Source organism: Mastomys coucha, unplaced genomic scaffold, assembly GCF_008632895.1.
Source record: "Mastomys coucha isolate ucsf_1 unplaced genomic scaffold, UCSF_Mcou_1 pScaffold4, whole genome shotgun sequence".
Classification (NCBI taxonomy): Eukaryota; Metazoa; Chordata; class Mammalia; order Rodentia; family Muridae; genus Mastomys; species Mastomys coucha.
The window spans coordinates 1,939,166-1,956,833 of NW_022196910.1; the positions used below are offsets into that span (position 1 = coordinate 1,939,166).

General features: G+C 53.5%; 3 protein-coding genes and 2 non-coding genes across 6 annotated transcripts in view; 2 read left to right on the forward strand and 3 right to left on the reverse strand.

Moving 5' to 3' along the window:
- Positions 1–2,120, reverse strand: part of Dazap1 (DAZ associated protein 1) — a 25,704-nt gene extending 23,584 nt beyond the window's left edge. Inside the window, exon 1 of the mRNA XM_031349012.1 lies at positions 1,959–2,120. Within this exon, the coding sequence (XP_031204872.1) occupies positions 1,959–1,963 (5 nt within the window). The 5' untranslated portion in view covers positions 1,964–2,120. The remainder of the gene's footprint in view (positions 1–1,958) is intronic.
- A 73-nt stretch (positions 2,121–2,193) lies between these two features.
- On the forward strand, positions 2,194–5,387 carry Gamt (guanidinoacetate N-methyltransferase). 2 transcript variants are annotated; one of them, XM_031349015.1, is made up of 6 exons: positions 2,487–2,777; positions 3,603–3,748; positions 3,854–3,917; positions 4,278–4,345; positions 4,470–4,580; positions 5,083–5,387. In XM_031349015.1, exons 1-6 carry the CDS (start codon positions 2,582–2,584, stop codon positions 5,221–5,223), a joined length of 726 nt encoding a protein of 241 aa, XP_031204875.1. In that variant the 5' UTR covers positions 2,487–2,581; the 3' UTR covers positions 5,224–5,387. The 2 variants fall into 2 exon arrangements, with proteins under 2 accessions (XP_031204874.1, XP_031204875.1); XM_031349014.1 differs by lacking the exons at positions 3,854–3,917; positions 4,278–4,345 and adding an exon at positions 2,194–2,210 and having other exon boundaries at positions 2,517–2,777.
- A 1,178-nt stretch (positions 5,388–6,565) lies between these two features.
- On the reverse strand, positions 6,566–13,993 carry Ndufs7 (NADH:ubiquinone oxidoreductase core subunit S7). Its single transcript, XM_031349017.1, has 8 exons — positions 13,722–13,993; positions 10,719–10,755; positions 10,051–10,113; positions 9,663–9,786; positions 8,396–8,575; positions 8,280–8,326; positions 7,377–7,465; positions 6,566–6,723 (listed from the first exon to the last, which is right to left on the reverse strand). The coding sequence occupies exons 1-8, from the start codon at positions 13,735–13,737 to the stop codon at positions 6,626–6,628; spliced, it is 654 nt and encodes a 217-aa protein (XP_031204877.1). The 5' UTR covers positions 13,738–13,993; the 3' UTR covers positions 6,566–6,625.
- Trnan-guu lies at positions 13,981–14,054 on the reverse strand. Its single transcript has one exon. It is a non-coding gene; the product is annotated as a tRNA-Asn (tRNA).
- A 122-nt stretch (positions 14,055–14,176) lies between these two features.
- Positions 14,177–14,249, forward strand: Trnaf-gaa. Its single transcript has one exon. It is a non-coding gene; the product is annotated as a tRNA-Phe (tRNA).
- The last annotated feature ends 3,419 nt before the right edge of the window (positions 14,250–17,668 follow it).

The following is a 17,668-nucleotide window of genomic DNA, read 5'->3' on the forward strand; positions in this document are numbered from 1 at the left end:
GGGAGGGGGGAGAAGAAAAGCAAAGAAAAAAAGAAGAATCAATTAATAAATACTTAATAAATACATTTCTGTACTGGGTATAGCAGCTCATATTTTAAAAACCAGGCAGAAGCTTTTGTTTGCAGACAGAATCTTCCTATGTATCCTGGATTGTCCTGGAACTCATAGAGACCTTGCTGCCGCTGACTCTGGAGCACTGAAAGTACAAAGCTACCCATGTTCTGCTTTTATTAGATCACATGAGATCATCAGAAGGCCACTCAGAGGAGTGGCACAGTGGAGGCTGGAGTGGAGCTAGAGTTCAGGGGGGCGTGCTCTCCTGGCAGGCACAAAGCCTAAGACTCATCCTGAGCTGCAGAAACTGGGCATGGCAGTGCACATTATTGGTCCTGGCACTGGACAGGTGGAAGCAGCAGGATCTGGAGTTCGAGGTCACCCTTAGCTGTGTGAGAGTTTGAGGCTATCCTGGGCTACATGAGAACCTGTTTCTTCCAGAGGACCAAAGTTTGATTCCTAGCACCCACGTGGGAGATCACAATGCCAGTAACTGCGCTTTAGGGGGATCTGGTGCCTTCTGTACTGCTCACAGGTGGTGCACAGGCACGAGACACTCAAGTACATATTTTAAAAAATTTAAAAAACAAACCAAAACCCAAAAACCAAAAGTGTTAACTGTTGCCGGGCAGTGGTGGCACACACCTTTAGTCCCAGCACTTGGGAGGCAGAGGCAGGTGGATTTCTGAGTTCAAGGCCAGCCTGTTCTACAGACTGAGCTCCAGGATAGCCAGGGCTACACAGAGAAACCCTGTCTCCAACCCTCCCAAAAAAAAAGAAAGAAAGAAAGAAAAGAAAAACTATTGCAGTTCTAAACTGGAGCCCTGGTCTCCACTCCTGGTTTTTAGCAGTTTTCCACGCCTGTAAAATGAGGGTACCAACAGTTACTGCTGTAGCATCTTCTAAGGGTTAAAAGTTTCATTGTTCTTCCAGCAGTTCTCAGAAGAATCATCAGATTGTTACACCTAACATGCCCAAGTGACCCAGGAGTAAGCAAGGGAGGGTGAATGACAGGTGTGGATTGGAGCAGCTGAGAGAGGGCCCTCACCAGGCCAATGAGTGTCTAAACTTGAGGTATACAGCCAGGCATGGTGGCATACGCTTTTAATTCCAGCAGTTCAGAGGTAGAGTCAGGCAGAAAGTCTGTGAGTTGGGGGCCAACTTAGTCTACATAGCAAACTCCAGGCCAGACAGGATCTCCTGTCTCTAAATAAACAGATAAATAGAAATAAATAATAGATAAATAAAAAATCGCCGGGCATAGGCAAGCGGATTTCTGAGTTCGAGGCCAGTCTGGTCTACAGAGTGAGTTCCAGGACAGCCAGGGATACACAGAGAAACCTGTCTCGAAAACCCTTAAAAAAAAAGAAATCGACTTGGAGGAGCATGGTAGACGACTTGCTGGGATCAGCAAGTTTCACAGCCTCTTCAGACAGTAAATAGAGCCAGCCAGGCAAATGCAGAAAGTCAAACCTCATTCCAAATGTCTGGTGCCAGGGTGCTTGCCCCGCGCCTTGCAGAAGCCACAACAGTGCACCACAACAGTGCACGTTCCAGCATATGGTACCCTCCGTGGCACTGGGCCCACTGTTGGTCTCTAAGCGTCCCTCCTTACTTCGCGTGCACTTCTCCCCTCACAGCTCCAACTTTCTGTCTAGACAACTAGGCCCGGCCCAGGACCGTAGACTCCGCCCCATCCATAGAAAAAGGCTAGACTCAGCTTGATCTCCGACAACTACCCTACCCTCAGGCCCCGCCTCCTCGGCGCCAGCCTCAGACCTAGCGGAAAGCTAGGCCCGGGCTTCTGTTTTGCCTCTACCAGGCAAGATCCCCACCCGTGGGAGAAGACTAGGCTTCGCCACTCGCAGAAGGCTTGGATTTCATCCTATCCCATAAACACCTACCCCATGGCTCTGTCCTCATCCGTAGCAGAAGGCTGGACACCACCGTCTCAGCCGGCTGGCCCCGTTCCTTAGCTTCTTCTCTCATACTTAGCAGAATGGTGACCCCACCCCATTGCTCCTGTCCCGCCCCTAACAGAAGGCTGGACTCTGTCCTACCCTACAGGCTCCATCCTGTATGGCTCCTGCCTGCATCCCTCACAGAAGCCTGGATTCCGTCCCAGCCCACAGGTCTGGCCCCATCCACAGCAAAAGGTTGGACTCCTCCCCCGCCCACCAGTGCAGGACCTATCCCATTCCATAGATCCTCCCCTCTCAGAACTTTACCCCGGGTTCCCGCGAGTAGCCCAGACCCTTAGCACGCTCCACCCTGCCCCTCAGACTCCTGCCACCCAGGCCCAGCCTAGTACTAGGGGGGACCCCTCCTCCCAGAGCAAGGCCCAACCCTCTTCTAATGACCGGATCCACCCTAGCCCAGCAAGGCCCCGCCCCAGCGGGTAGGCCCCGCCCACGCCCCAGGCTCCCACCCACCCGAGTGCAAGGCTAATCTCCTCTCTGCAGAGGCACCGCCCCCACTCCGCCTCCTCCAGCCCCGCTGCTCCGCAGCCCTGCGCTCCGGGCCTGGTATGCACAGCCTCACCATGAGCTCTTCTGCAACCAGCCCTCTCTTCGCGCCCGGCGAGAACTGTGGCCCCGCGTGGCGCGCGGCCCCCGCGGCCTATGACGCGACAGACACGCACCTGCAGATCCTGGGCAAGCCAGTGATGGAGCGTTGGGAGACCCCCTATATGCATGCGCTGGCGGCGGCTGCTGCCTCCAGAGGTACTCTGCCAGAGGAAACTGAGGCTGCAGCTTAAAAGTGCAGGAGCTCCCATGCATGATGCATGCCTCAGTTTCCTTGTCTGAGGCACTGAGCTGCCTTGGGGTTACCTTGACCGGGAAGGGAAGGGTGTTGGCAAAATGTGGAGGCAAGAGACACCGGCTCCGAACTGGAACTCCTCTCTCAGGGAAGACTTTTACTTCTCGGGCTGGGTTGGGTTGTGGGTCTTCGGACTACAGTCTTGAGTGGAGTTTAGAGAGACAGAGCGGAGTGGCGCGGGGCTTGTGCTGGTCGGGAACCTCCGAGTTTCCCCGGGCTGTTGCTAAGAATAGCTTGGGAAAACTGAGCAGAGAGGCAGCTGTCCCGTGCTGTGGCCCTGAACTTCTGGACGAGGGGTGGTGTCTGGGGCACCCCGGCCTCAAACAGGGCAGATGGGCAGTGGGCTTCAAAGTTCACCCAGGGCAAATGAAGACTTGGTATCACGTGTAGAATGAAACGTGGAGGGGCTGCAGGTGTCGAGCCTTCAAGCCAGGCTTGGCCCTTTCTCACCCCCACAGATTAGGGCCATAGCACAAATGGCGTGGGCAGGGGCTCAGAGTCCAGGGATCCCTGGGGCCAGGCCCAAAAAGCAGTGGCCAGTCCCTAGGTTCCCAGGCTAGCTGCTCTAAATGGCAGCCAGCCAGGGCCCACACTCTTCTGTGTTACTTTGTTCTGTCCACCCACATGGTCCTGCTGGCTGGCTGTCCTTGAAGGCATGTGTGAGCTAGGCCTCATATCCAAGTCCCCCTCCCCCACCCAAGCCAGCTGTCACGTTTTTGTCGTTCTAGGGGGCCGGGTCCTGGAAGTGGGCTTCGGTATGGCCATTGCAGCCTCTAGGATACAACAGGCCCCCATAGAGGAACACTGGATTATTGAGTGCAATGATGGGGTCTTCCAACGTCTAGAAGCCTGGGCCCTGCAGCAGCCACACAAGGTAACTTCTGCCACTGGGGTGCAGCCTGGGAGTAACCCGCAGGGCTGGGAGATCATGGGGTCCCATGTGACCCCCCCAACCTCTCTTGTCCCTCTCCTCTCCAAGGTTGTTCCCTTGAAAGGCCTGTGGGAGGAGGTGGCGCCTACACTGCCCGATGGTCACTTTGATGGTGAGGGCACTCTGGAAGCCTGGCAAAGGGGTTGAGCTCTGGGGAACACACTAGCCTCTGGGTACTGCTTGGCAGCCTGTGCCTGCTCTTGCACTACCATACTCTCTTTAGCTTGGTGGAGCTTGCCAGGAAGAATGATGACCAGAGTTTGACCCAGGATGCAGGTGGTGTAAGGAGAGAATGGATGCCTATTTGTTGTCCCTCCCTAGCCTCAGGAAAAAGACTCCATGAGCAGGGGCTAGCAGAGATGCTAAGGGCAGCTGTGTGGGCTGGGTTAGCCTCCAAGGCCATGGGATGGGTCGGGTGAGGCTGGGCAAGGCTGTGCCAGTCCTGACTGGCAGGCATGTGTTCAAACTGCAGGGATTCTATACGACACATACCCACTGTCTGAAGAGGCCTGGCACACTCACCAGTTCAACTTTATTAAGGTGGGCCTGCAGGGCTGGGGACTGTGGGTCTTGGAAGGTCAGCTGGGCAGGGCATGTGACATTTACAGACCGGCAGCTCTCTTCCCATGGTCCTACCCTTTCTTCTCCACTGGCCTCTCTGCAGAATCATGCTTTCCGCTTGTTGAAGCCCGGGGGCATCCTCACCTACTGCAACCTCACATCCTGGGGGGAACTCATGAAGTCCAAGTACACAGACATCACCACCATGTTTGAGGTATGCTACCTGATAGCAAGTGGGGGCTCCTACCCGACTGGCACTGGCCTGAGGAGTGTGGTTGTTGAAACCCATGTAAGACCCACGACATAGGGGAGGCCCTCTGCTGGCTGGCCTCAGGGGCCAGCGATCTTGAGAGGTCCAGTCAGTGTTGCAATGATTTTCCATCTTGAAATCAGGAAGGCCCCCACTAGTCCAAGCTTCCTGTGGCTCCCCGGTGCCTCTGTACAGCCCTGTTCACTGCCCTCTACCTGTGGGGCTGTCTTGGAGATAGATGGCCTCCAGGAATACCAGGGCCAGGACAGTTTTACCACCAGCCCGTGAGGCAGCTCTCGTCACATAAGACTCTTCTCTTCCTTGAGAGGCCTACAGCAGGCCTGTTCAAGGATGCTGGTCTGAGATGCAGTGGAGCTTACCAGGAAATTGTTGCCTGCACTAGAATTCACTCACTCCCAGGTCCTGTCACACATCATCTGGGGTGACCTGTGACCCCTCCCTGCAGGAGACACAGGTGCCTGCACTGCAGGAAGCTGGCTTCCTGAAAGAAAACATCAGCACGGAGGTGATGGCGCTGGCGCCCCCGGCCGACTGCCGCTACTACACCTTCCCTCAGATGATCGCTCCCCTGGTCACCAAGCACTGAGCAGCTGGCCCAGAGCTACAAGGAGCCTGTGTTCTCCTCAGTGCCTTCGTGGCTGCAGTGTGGGCTCTGGCCCCTCCACTATCCCTGCAGTATGACATCCTAACCTCTGCCTGGCACTGCCATCTTCCCAGAGCTCAGGAGTAAAATAAATGCTAACAAGAAGACTGGTGGGTTGGTTGGCAGTGAGCTGAAGGTGAGGGACCACATCTGGTGCAGAACTGCCTCTGCCTCAGAAGATGTGGTGCTCGGTGTCCCCTGCCCCACCCACACATGACCAATCAGCCATTGTCTGTTTTCAACAGGGGGCCCAGGAAGAGACTGTGGGATCTCACCCAGACCAAGGGAGGGGAGAGCCTTCACGGGCTAAGCCCAGCCCAGCATACAGCAAGCAAAGTAGGGCTGTCCCTCACAGTGCAGCCCTACTGTGCCCCTCCCTGGTAGCAAATCTGCTAACTGGGCCCACACTGCAGCCCTGCCTAACCCTTGAAGGGCCTGTCCACCTGTGCCCTATGCCCAGTTCTTCCCTTCAGGCTGCTGTCTTGTGGCCGCCAGCTCCTGGATACCTCTGCTCACACCCAGCCCTCTGCCCCAGAGTCTCTTCCCCAGCATGAAGGCCAGGGTGGACATTCAAGGCAGGGAGCAGACTATTCCCTTGGCTTGGAGAGTCTCCACCTTAACAGGGTCTTGTCTTCAAAGCTGCCCTTGGAGTGGGATATGGTGTAACCTCTGTGATCCCAGCCTCTGGGAGGCAGAGACAGGCTGATCTCTGGGTTCCAGGTCAGCCAGATCTACAGAGCAGGGTTCCTCCACAGCCAGGGCTACACAGAGAATCCCTATCCCAAGACAAAAAGCTCCTCCTGACTGGGCAGGCTCACCTGCCCCTCCCACATCCTGGGTGTGCCACCCCAGCCCAGCGCTGAAAATGCTGGTCCCCCCACCCATTCCTGTCACAGTGGGTCCTTTGAGAGCCACAGAATGGAAATCTGCATGACATGAAGGCTGAGTCCTGAAACAAACCCTAGACTCATGCAAGAGGGCATCATGCTGGGTCTCCTCTTCCTCCTCCTCCTCCTCCTCCCAGGAGTTGACAGCTCCTGAAGGGCAGCTGGCCAGAGATGTCTTCTACTTGAGAGAAGACCTATTGTCTTCCCTTGCTCAGAAGTGGGCAGTGCCTGGCCTGAGCTGCACAGTGGGCAGAGGCCACAAGGCTCAGATGTAAGTCACTGAGACTGAGAGGGGCCACCAGCCTACATTGCCCACAGCTAGGCCCTCTTCACAGAGTACAGGACGTGCCTCATCTGGCACCTACCCACTGGGCCACAGTCCACACAGAACACACAACTGGATCAGGGTGGGTTTATTCACAAGGGATTCTGGGATTGTTGTGCTCAGTCTGGCAGCTCTACTTGCGGTACCAGATCTTCAGCTTCTGTTCGCGCTTGATCTTCCGCTGCAGCTGCAAGATGCCGTAGAGGAGCGCCTCTGCCGTGGGTGGGCAGCCTGGGGACACACACGGTTGAGACCCCACCATCCCACTACCAGCCTCTACCAGCCCACATGGAAGACTCTCAGGGTACCCTGGGGTTGGCTTCAAAGGGACAAGAGTCCCTGCTGTGCCAGGCCTCCTGACACCCACTCCAACACTGAGCTGTCCATGGCTCCACAGGGAAAAGGGCCAGGCTGTGACTCTGGTGACCAGTCTGGTCCTCGGGAACAGTCACGAAACTGAACCACTTGGTCAGGGAGATGGGTTTGAGCCAAGGGCAGGGGGCAGCTGGAGATTCCAGGTCTTGGAATGCTAGAAGCCTCCAGACTACAGCTGAAACCCTTCCCTCCCTATTCAACTGGCCCCGGCTCCCCAGGAGTCTGCTGACAGACAGCCCTACAGGGGGCAGTGGCCAGTGACCACATAGTTAAGACAGACTGGAAACTCCTAAAAGACCCTGCAGCTCAGCTCAATTGAGGCCCATCCAGGGCAGCAGGGGAAAGCTAGCATACCCAGTACTCCTGGGGAGGGTAGGACAAAGGACAAGGCACAGTCCATCTGTCTCTCTGCTCTGTAGGACATAGAAGATATAAAAGTCCCCTCCCCAGGCTGGCTCTGCAGCTTGGAGGCAATGTCTGGAGTGGTGGGGCAGGGTGGCTGACCTCACCTGGCACATAGATGTCCACTGGCACAATGCGGTCACAGCCACGAACAACCGAGTAGGAGTAGTGGTAGTAGCCACCGCCATTGGCACAGCTGGGGAGAGGGTCGTGAGTTGGTTCAGAAGCATGGCCACCCAGCCCACCCCACACCCTGGCACTGGCACTGGCTGAGGTAAAGGGACTTCCAGAACCTTATGGGACATGCTGGATGCAAGGAGCCTCTGATAAGCTCATGGAAAAGTGCACTCAGCCAAAGCACTTCTCATGACAGACCTGGGGTGGGACTGTGGAATCCAAGGTGGCCTCCCAGAGGGCTGAAATGGAATCACCCTGTCACCTGAAGGTGACAGGAGTGCACTGGTTCGGGTTCCTTGGTGCTGGGGATGGAACCCAGGGCTTCCTGCATGCTGGGTGAGCCTCTGATAACCCAACCATTGCCCTCTTTTCCTTCTTAGCTTTCTGAGACCAGATGTAGTTCAAGCTGACCTTGAACCCACAGAGAACTCCAGAGAGCTGGCCACTACACCCAGTTCTGTTTTGTTTTTTAAAGATAGGATTGTCTGGAGCTAGTGTCACAGGCAGTTGTGGGCCCCTGTGTGGTGCCAGGATTCAAAGGGGGACTCCTCTACAGCCTCCACTGCAAGAACAAAGCCAAGCAGTTGGGCAGAGGATGTGCATAACACAGCAGCAGGGCACTCACCTGGCGGGCACAGGGACCCAGGGACCCAGGCTCCATGCACGTATGTAACTACACAGTGAGCAAGTTACCTTTGCTGAAGAGAAAGACTGAGGGGAGGGAGAGGAAGGAGAATAGGGGAGGAGCCCTTCCTGTCTACAGAGCAGAGCTGTGAGGAAGGTGACCCCTGGGGGTGGGCCCTGCTCCCCTAGGCGTCTAAGCACACACTCACCTCCCCATGGACACCACATAGCGGGGTTCGGGCATCTGGTCATACACCTACAAGACACACAGGTCAGATGCCTGCAGGTGGCAAGACAGCAGAAGGGGCCGAGGGACTAGATGTACCTTGCGGAGCGCGGGGGCCATCTTGTTGGTGAGCGTGCCAGCTACAATCATCACATCAGCCTGGCGCGGGCTGGCACGGAACACCACACCAAAGCGGTCCATGTCATAGCGTGGTGCAGCCATGTGCATCATCTCCACGGCACAGCACGCCAGGCCGAAGGTCATAGGCCACAGGGAGCTCTGGAGGACACTGACAGTTAGCCATGTCCAGGCACTGTCCCTCCACCTCATGGGCACAGAGACACTGAGTGTTTGGTAGGCACCTGAGGCTAAAAGGCTGCCCTAAGCCCAGGACTCCAGGTAGCACCCAGGCCGAGCTGCTGCTCTGGCCATCGTGAATAATCCCTCTTGATGTCTCTGGACTGGCTCAACTGTCCCTCAGGAATCTCTCCTGGGATTGACAGGCCACCCTCAATGACCTCTGTCCATGGGTGCTTAAGTTCCTCATGGACCCAGCTGGCCCTGCACCTGTCTGTGTCTGGTGCCAGCAGTGGGCACCTTGTCCTGGCAGCTCCAGGCTCCAGTAGGGTACCCACCAGAGCCCTAGGCACAGCACAGGAGGATAAAGCAGGTCAAAGGGCATGCCTGTCAGTGGACAATTGTCAGACAGGGGTTGTCACGTCCAGGCACGGGAACCAAGCCCAGCTGCCCAGCAACTGTGACCTAGACATCAACATGCACATGAGAGGGACATATGGTGTAAAGACAACTGAGGACAGACATGGAGAGGGAGGCCACCCATGTGCTTTGCGGAGGACCTACAGCTGGCCAGACTCTGCCATGAGAGGAGTTTAAAGGATGTTGTTTTTAAAGCCGGCACAGTGGCTGCTTTCATCTCAGCAGGCAGGCAGAGCTCTTCTTGTTCAATGCCCTCCTGATTTACATAGGAAGTTCCAAGGCAGTCAGGGCTGTGTAGAGAGACCCTTTCTCAAAAACAAATTCAACGAAAACATTAAGTAAAAGGCATTTTTATCATGGGTTGAGATGGCTTAATGAGCAAAGGTACTTGCCACAAAGCCTGACCACCTGAATTGGATCCTGGAACTCATGTGTTGGAAAGAGGGAGCCGAATTCTGCAAGTTATCCCCGACCTCCACATCCTTGCTATGGTGCATAAGCATGCATATGTATGCACATGTGCACGTGTACACACACAGACTCACACAAACACATTAAACTAAAGAAACATGTGAACTGATGGAAGGGTCCAGGTCACCCTGAGCAGGAAGGAGCCCTGTGGAGCCTGGAGTTTGATGAGAGGACTCACCCGGCGTGCCCAGTTGATGAGGTCATCCAGCTTGGTCACCACATACTCGGCCCGGCTTTGGGGAAGATGGGAGGGCTTGGGGACCACAGCTCCAGCTCCAGCCTTGGACACGGCAGACTGTGTGCTAATGGCAGAACAGGTGAGCACAAGGGACAGTTAGCCAGGCATCCCCAGTGTCCCTGACCTGGGACCCATGGGGAGGGACACACAGGACAGAACCACATCATCCCTGAAGCCCACAAGGCCTACACTAGGCTCGATCAACAGAGAAAGGAGGAGCAGCCACACTAGGAAGGCCAGGGCCACATGTTGGGGTGGAGTGCAGGCAGCAATCAAGAATCAAAGCCCTAGAAGACAGCATGTAGCCCCTTCTCAGAGCATGGCTTACCTGCTCAGGCCCTCAGTGGCCACACTCTGATGGACTCTGCGCAGCTGGACCACTGTGCCTGTGCTGGAGATGCAAGCAAGGGCAACGCTGAGAGGTCGCCAGCAGCTCCTTCTCACCGCCACCATCCTCACCCAGCACAGGTGGCCTCCTTGCCCACCCACGGTCTCCTGTTCATCTCCGAGCTGCCCTGCTCTTTCATAGGGACAATGCTGCTACATCCTTGGTGACAACTCAGATATAAGCAGAGCCTCTTTGTTGTCAAATGTCCTAGCAAGGATGGTGTTGAGGTGCTGTGCTTTAAGCCCAGGAGACAGCTGGTAGCTCCCCTGGGCTGGTGACCTTCACAGCCCTGTCACAAGGCAGCCAGCCTGCGGAGGCCCAGCTGGCAGGCTTGCAGAACACCTTGGTGGGACAGGCAGTGCATTTCCAACAAGGGCCCCAAGCCTGTGGACATTATTCTCCTGCCTCGGCCATTGCCTTCCCAGATGATCCCTGCATATCACGTGCAGACACCTGGACATCCCACGGATCCTAACGGGCTATCCCACCAAACAGTCTCTTCCATAGACACTACTGGGGGACCCTCCTAGCTCCAAGCCCTGCAGCTCCATGCTGTTCACCTACATCCAGTTAGATCTAGCCTTGTGACAGACAGACCACACACTCACCGCAGACCCAGGATCCGTACAGAGAGCAGGCCAGGAGCTAGAGAGAGAATCACAGGACGCTGAGCCCGACAGTGTGGTCCCAGGAGGCTCCAGCACATTCTCCCTCTGACCCTCCACTCAGACTCCACACCAAGTCACCTTCCCTCTGTCTCCCATGCCTCACGTCTCCACCCCAGGGCTCCACTCTGACCCTCCACTCAGACTCCACACCAAGTCGCCTTCCCTTCTAAGTCGCCTTTCCCTCTGTCTCCCATGCCTCACGTCTCCACCCCAGGGCTCCAGTCAGCTGCTCCTGAACAACCTGTTCTACATCTGCACACAGCAGGCCCTTAGGACTCAACCCAAGGGGGCTTTTTAGAAGGAACAGCTGGAAGAGAGACATGGCAGACAGCTCTGAGGCCAGGATGGAGTCATGCCCTACATTACTTATATCCCCATGTATTGGAATCTTCATCCTATCACCTTAGAATGCAACCATATGTATGAGCGTGTTGCCCCAGCATCTCAGAAGGGAATGTGACTATATGCATGAGCCTTTCCGGAGGCAGAAAAGCTACAATGAGGTCACTAAGATGTGCCCAGGAGTAGCAGGATGGATATTCTTTGTAAGGGCAGCTGTGAGTTGGGTCAGGAGATGTACAACTGTCATCCTAGCACTTTGGAGACGGAGGCAAGGGCGCTGCATGTCCTAGAACAGCCTCTAGAAAATCCCAAACAGCATTTAAAAACACAAAAACAAACAAAACCAACCACGGCTAGGGCATCCACACATGAATAGGAAGATAGGCTCTTGAGGACATAGGGATAACATCTGTGAGCTCCCGAAACCCCAGCCCTGTGACACTCTGATCTTGGACTCCAAGTTCAAGGAGTATAGGATAAATTTCTGTCATCTGGGGTTGGGCTTGGTGGCACATGCCTTGAATCCCATCACTCAGAAAGCAGAGGAAGGTGGAGTTTTGTGAGTTTGAGCCAGCCTGGTCTATACACCAAGTTCCAGTCAGCCAAAGCTACATAGCAAGAGCCTGTCTTGGAAGGAAAAAGTGGGAGGAGGGGGTCTCATCTGGGACTGCCTCTCCATGACAGAAAGGTGGGACGGGGAGAGGGACACACACTATGACATGGGGATTATCCTGTCTCCAACACTAGGGACTGGGCTGACGGCTGCTTTCCACGATACTTCTTCTGCCTTGCTGACTTCAGCCTTGCTCAGGGCTACTGCTTCCCAAGGTCACGGCTGCTTGGACCAAAGACAGACTCTAGACTTTCTTTTTTACTTTTTATTTCTTTCTTTCTTTCTTTCTTTATTTATTTATTTATTTTGGTTTTTCAAAACACGGTTTCTCTGTGTAGCCCTGGCTGTCTCCTGGAATTCACTCTGTAGACCAGGCTGGCCTTGAACTCAGAAATCTGCCTGCCTCTGCCTCCCAAGTGCTGGGATTAAAGGTGTGCGCCACCACTGCTTGGCATCAGGAGAGCCTTCTGAGCAGCTAGGACTGCATGAAGCACATCAGGCCTGGCTCAGACCAGACTTCTGTGCTATCATGCTGGGAATGAAATGTGGAGCCTTGAACAGATTCAGTGAGTGCTTTAACACTGGACCACAGCTCCTGCCTTTTAAAGTGGTATTACTATGTATTCGTGGCCAGTGTAGAACTCAGAAGTCTCAAGTGCCCTTCTTTTGAAGCAGGGATCCAGTAAAGCCCAGGCTAGGCTCATCCTGCCTCAGTATCCCAAGGATTGGGATCACAGCTGTACCTCACAATGCCTTACAGCAAACATCCTCCTTATCGCCTCTAAGGTGTTAGTTTCTCTTTCAAATAGGACCATAGTAAGGAAGGCCTATCACCTGTCACTGGCAAGCTCAGAGCTGAGTCTGAGTGAATTCAGGAACCACCAATCCATGCCCTCCACTCTTCAAGGGGGTGACATCACAGCAGAGCTGGGCACAGTGATGGGGTCTGTAACCCCAGCATGGGAGACTGTGGCAGGAACATTATGAGTCTGATATGACTCCCGGCCACACAGGAAGACTCTAACTTTAAAGAAAAAATAATGTTGGGCATAGTAGCATAAGCCCGCCATCCTAGTATTTGGGGCTAGGGCCTGGAGGATCAGGAGTTCAAAGTCAGCCTCTGATACATGAGATCCTGTCTCAAAAACAGGCATTTAGGGCTGGAGTTCTGCTGCAGAGTCCTTGCCTAGCATGCAGCAAGCCTTTGGGTTCCTATCCCTGGTGCTGTATAAATGGGCATGATGGTGCAAACTTGTCACCCAGCACTAGAGGTGAAGGCAGACGGATCAAGCCTTCAAGATCACCCACAGTACACAGTGAGTTTGAGGCCAAGCTGTGATTCATCAGGCACTGTCTCAAAGCAACAACCAAACACAGACTGAGTTAGACTCGACTGCCTGAGTTCTCCCATTTCTTATGTTAACACTGCAACCAGCAAGAAGGTGGGAGGTTCCACTTAGCAACTGTTGCTCAGGTCTACCAAATTGCATTGGTGTTTAAGCCCTGAACATAAAGAGGAAGATAGCAAAGCTTTGGCAGGGAAACTGAGACATCTGCTCTAGAGGCCCTTGCTAGCTGTCCGGGGCGGTGATGAAGGTGAAAGAACCAGCGGGTGAGTGTCCTGAGTGTCCTGGGCCTCTTCCCTGTCCCACTCTGTGCTTCAGGGACATCAGCCGGGTTCCTGCAATCAGTTTCCTGAGGTTGGGAGATATACAGGCCTCAGCGTCCCCGACTACAATCTGGGGCGATCCCAGGAGGCCCAGAACTTGCTATGTAGACCAGGCATAACTGTGCGAAGTGAATTCAAACACACTTCGGCCCAAACCTAGACCTCGACATTATCGCAGGCTGGGATCTGACCTATAGGTCTCTGGAGTTCCAACGCCTCTCAATACCGGGCTTGGGTTCCAAGGTCGAAGCCTTGGGTTCGCAGCCCCAGCTCGAAGCCCAGGACGACGCCACTATCCCGATCTCAGAGGTTCACTCACCCGCCAGCGCCGCCATCTTGGCCTCGGCCTTCAGACAACCTCTGCGGTCCGTCCTCCAAGGAGTTCCGGCTCTGGTCCAACGCCCAAATAGACACCAGCGGAAACCGGAACCACAAACCGAGTGGTTCTGACTCGCTTTCTACCTGTGATCGCGCCCGCGCAGTGTACGCCACGGTCCTCTTGAGACAAACAGGAAACAGCGACAAAAGCAAGAATTTCTACTTTATTCAATCTTAGGGAACAAAAACGTAGCTGTGGTCGTCCCTGGGTGGGCTCGAACCACCAACCTTTCGGTTAACAGCCGAACGCGCTAACCGATTGCGCCACAGAGACAACATAGCCTGCTTCCCTATAGTATAACCTTACAAGGGGTAGTACATGAACTGTGAAGTGCGCTTGCGCGCAGAACGCATGGCACGGGGCGGAGGCAGAGCGGTACCAGCATGTGACACGCAGCCGAAATAGCTCAGTTGGGAGAGCGTTAGACTGAAGATCTAAAGGTCCCTGGTTCGATCCCGGGTTTCGGCAAGGATTTTTGATTTTGATTTGGACCACAGTGTTGAATTCATCAAATCTAATGTTGAACTTTTAAGTTGTATTTAGATATTAGCAACCAGTCCTACTTTCTTCGAATTGGTAGGGCCAAAGCCATTACTGATTATGAAATCTAAAAGTATCACGGTGAATTGTTACACACCTGTCAGTCTAGCGCTCCAGAGAAGCAGGAGGATGTGTACAAGGTCCCAGCCTGGTCCAGTTCTTCCTCTCAAAAAGCCAAAATTATTATTGTTGATGTTAACGATGTTGTTAGATAACATTTTTAAAATGTTATTTAAGTGCTCAGCAGTTAAGAGCATTGGTTCCTCTTACAAAAGAATGGGAATTCAATTCCCAGCATCTCCAGTTCCTGGTGCCTCTTCTGACCTCTCCAGGCACCAGGCATACATGCAGTCAAAACACCCACACATAAAATAAAATAAAATAAAATAAAATAAATAAAATAAATGTAGGTGACTTGTGAGTACTCTCCCCTACCATGCAGAAGACCTTGGTCCACCCAGCACCACATAAACAGGGCATGTGTGGCGTGGCATGCCCACACTGGGGAGGTTGAGGCAGGGGAGGCCTTGGCTACACAGCAAATTCGAGGCCAACCATGATAATGATAATGATAAGGGCCTGAATGATAATGGTTCGGTGGGTAAAAGCAGTTGGCTGCCGCTAGACCTATTAGCCTGAGTTAGATCTCTAGATCCCACAAGGTGGCAGGAGAGAACTGAGTCCGAAAGTTGTCCCAGGCATGGGTACAACTGGCTCATGTTTCACATTTGCATGAACACACACGAATGCACACACACGAATGCACACACACACACACACACACACACACACACACACACACGCACGCACACGCACGCACGCATGCAGGAATGCACACTATCCCTGCCTCTCATCCCCAGAGCGTTTGACTTGGCACTAAGGGACACAAGGTGGCTGTCATTTGGAAGAAAGTCAGTAATGCCTGGGTTAGAGTCTTATTTTCCCAGTTTGTAAACTGAAAAGAATCATATGCACTTAGCACACTATTCCATTAATTTCCACTTGGGTAGCGATTTTTTTACTTTGGATTGTGTGTTTGTGTGTGAGAGCATACCTCTGTGTGTGTGTGTCTCTCTGTGTGTGTCTGTGTGTGCATGTGTGTGTGCGTGTGCATGTGTGCGTGTGTGCGTGTGTGTGTGTGTGTGTGTGTGTCTGTCTGTCTGCATGTGTGCGTGTGTGCGCGCGCACATGTGTGTGTGTGTGTGTTTTACAAGGCTGAGTTTGGCTGGAGAGAGCTATGGACTAGAGAAAAATAAACTTTTAGGGGTTTTTTTGTTTGCTTGCTTTAGAGTCGGAGCTTTTCTTTTTAGCTCAGACTGACCTTCCACTTATGGGCCTTTGGTTTCAACCTTACCCTGCCCATCTAGAATTTTAGATTTACAGAAAACTTAAAAAGTTAGTTCAGAGACAGCCCTAGTGGCCACAGCCAGCTGAACCATACTAGATATTAAATATTTCATATGTGTGTGTGGGGTCTACTGGTGCTGGAGCTCACCATTGTACATAGCTGTCAGGTGTTCTGTGCCTGAAACATCCCCCAACTGCTCCCCTTCAGTATGAAGGCAGCTTGTGTGCTGCTAGGGCACGCTGACCCACTTACCTGAGCACCCACTACACTAAGCTACCCTGGGCTACCCTAACTCTCCCCCTGGTGTCCTTACCATGCCGGCTCCACAGAGGCACTGGGAACTCAGCAGTCACAGTCGTGTGGACTGTAATCTGAGGTGGGTTTTAGTCCTGGGGCTAGATGAGGTCATGGGGTTCCCAGAATGGCATTGTAATGCTATGTAAGAGGAAAAACTGAGTATGGTAGCATACCACCAGGTACAGTGGTATACAGCTGGAATCCTGACTTTTGAAATGCTGAGGCAAGCAAATCTCTGTGAATTTGAAGCCTGCCTGGTCTTCATAGATCAGGACAGCCAAAGCTGTATAGAGAGAGACCTTGTCTCAAGAGAGACAGAGACAAAGAAACAGACTAAGATAGGATCCCTGTGGAGTCGAGGCCACCTTGTGTTACATAGTGTTTGAGACACACTTGGGACTAAACAGTGAGAGAGGCAGCCAGATAGCTCAGTACATTAGACACTTGCCGCCAAGCCTGACTACCTAAGTTCCAACCACATAAAGATGTCCTCCAACCTACACACACACACACACACACACACACACACACACACACACACACACAAGTTCGAACACCCATACCCACTCCCACACCCACTTGCCTCCCCATCCCACAACACATACAGTATATTCTAGGCAAGGATGGGATATGGTGGTGGGGCACGAACAAGCTTTTGGTTGCTTTTGGTTCATTCTAAGCACTGCAAAAGTCCAGGTGAGCTCAGGGTCTTCAGCCTGATGATATGTATTCCATGCCCGGCCTCTGATGTAGTATTGACTGCCTCCTCTTGACCCCCTAATCTACAGAAACTAACCATGAATGAGTGCTCCCTGTCACCAGGCTCTAGGAAACATGCTGTCGCTGTGGCTTGAGGAGGATTGGTCAGTGTGTCCTGACAGATGGACAGCAGTCAGGCAGACAGGGTAGTGCTTAGGAATGCAGAGCTTCAAGGACGTCAGAAGAACAGGTCAGGACGCAATGAAAGGGCAGATCGGGGCTTCATCGATAGTGGTAGGCAAGAAGGTTGGGGATGATGGAACAGGAAGAGGAGGAGGAGGAAGAAGAGGAGGAGTGGATGGGGAAGAACACTGCAGTGCAGGGTAGACAGGTAAGATGGACCTAGGATCACTTCCCACTTTCATAGCATGGCACAGCATCTGGCATTGCATCAAAGATACACAATCCACTCGCTAACGTGCCTGGGTATCAGGATCTCTACGTCTCTGCCGGCCACCCACCCACTGCTTCTTGAGTGGGGAGGAATTTGAGTCTTTTTACCTTGTGGTGCCTGGGCTTCCAGTGAGACACAGGGTTAAGGTCCCTGAGATTCAGGTGGGAAAATACCACTAGATGGCGCCAGGGAGCCGAGGGATTGTAGGGGTTTTTGGAAGGGAAGGGGAGGGAATGCCAACCTGCAGAAGAGGCCACAGGCCCATCTCTACCACAATGTGGGCAAGAGGAGAGGCCTCTTGAATCCTAGCTGTGGGACACTGGATGATGTCTAGGGAATGTGTTCACTTCAACTGGGGACATTCCTGTTATATAAGCTGGCCAGTGATGTACCTATAGGGCCTTGGATGCCCTTAAAGTGACCCATCTGATGTCACAAGTCTGAGGCCCTGAGCACGCAGCATATGGGAGAGTCGTGGAGGATGTGGGGGCACTGACGAGGCAGGGGTCGGGGGTCATATCTGCTATCTTGGCCCCTCCAAAGCAGCCA

What these genes read in the sequence shown, in the direction of transcription:
- Gamt (XM_031349015.1), top strand. Translation starts at nt 2,582, where the DNA reads ATGCACAGCCTCACCATGAGCTCTTCTGCAACCAGCCCTCTCTTCGCG. An exon ending in GGCGGCTGCTGCCTCCAGAG is followed by an intron (nt 2,778 to 3,602) that starts GTACTCTGCCAG and finishes TTGTCGTTCTAG; the next exon opens with GGGGCCGGGTCCTGGAAGTG. An exon ending in ACATCACCACCATGTTTGAG is followed by an intron (nt 4,581 to 5,082) that starts GTATGCTACCTG and finishes CCCTCCCTGCAG; the next exon opens with GAGACACAGGTGCCTGCACT.
- Ndufs7 (XM_031349017.1), bottom strand. An exon ending in GTACGGATCCTGGGTCTGCG is followed by an intron (nt 10,114 to 10,718) that starts GTGAGTGTGTGG and finishes TTGCATCTCCAG; the next exon opens with CACAGGCACAGTGGTCCAGC. An exon ending in GCCACTGAGGGCCTGAGCAG is followed by an intron (nt 9,787 to 10,050) that starts GTAAGCCATGCT and finishes TTCTGCCATTAG; the next exon opens with CACACAGTCTGCCGTGTCCA.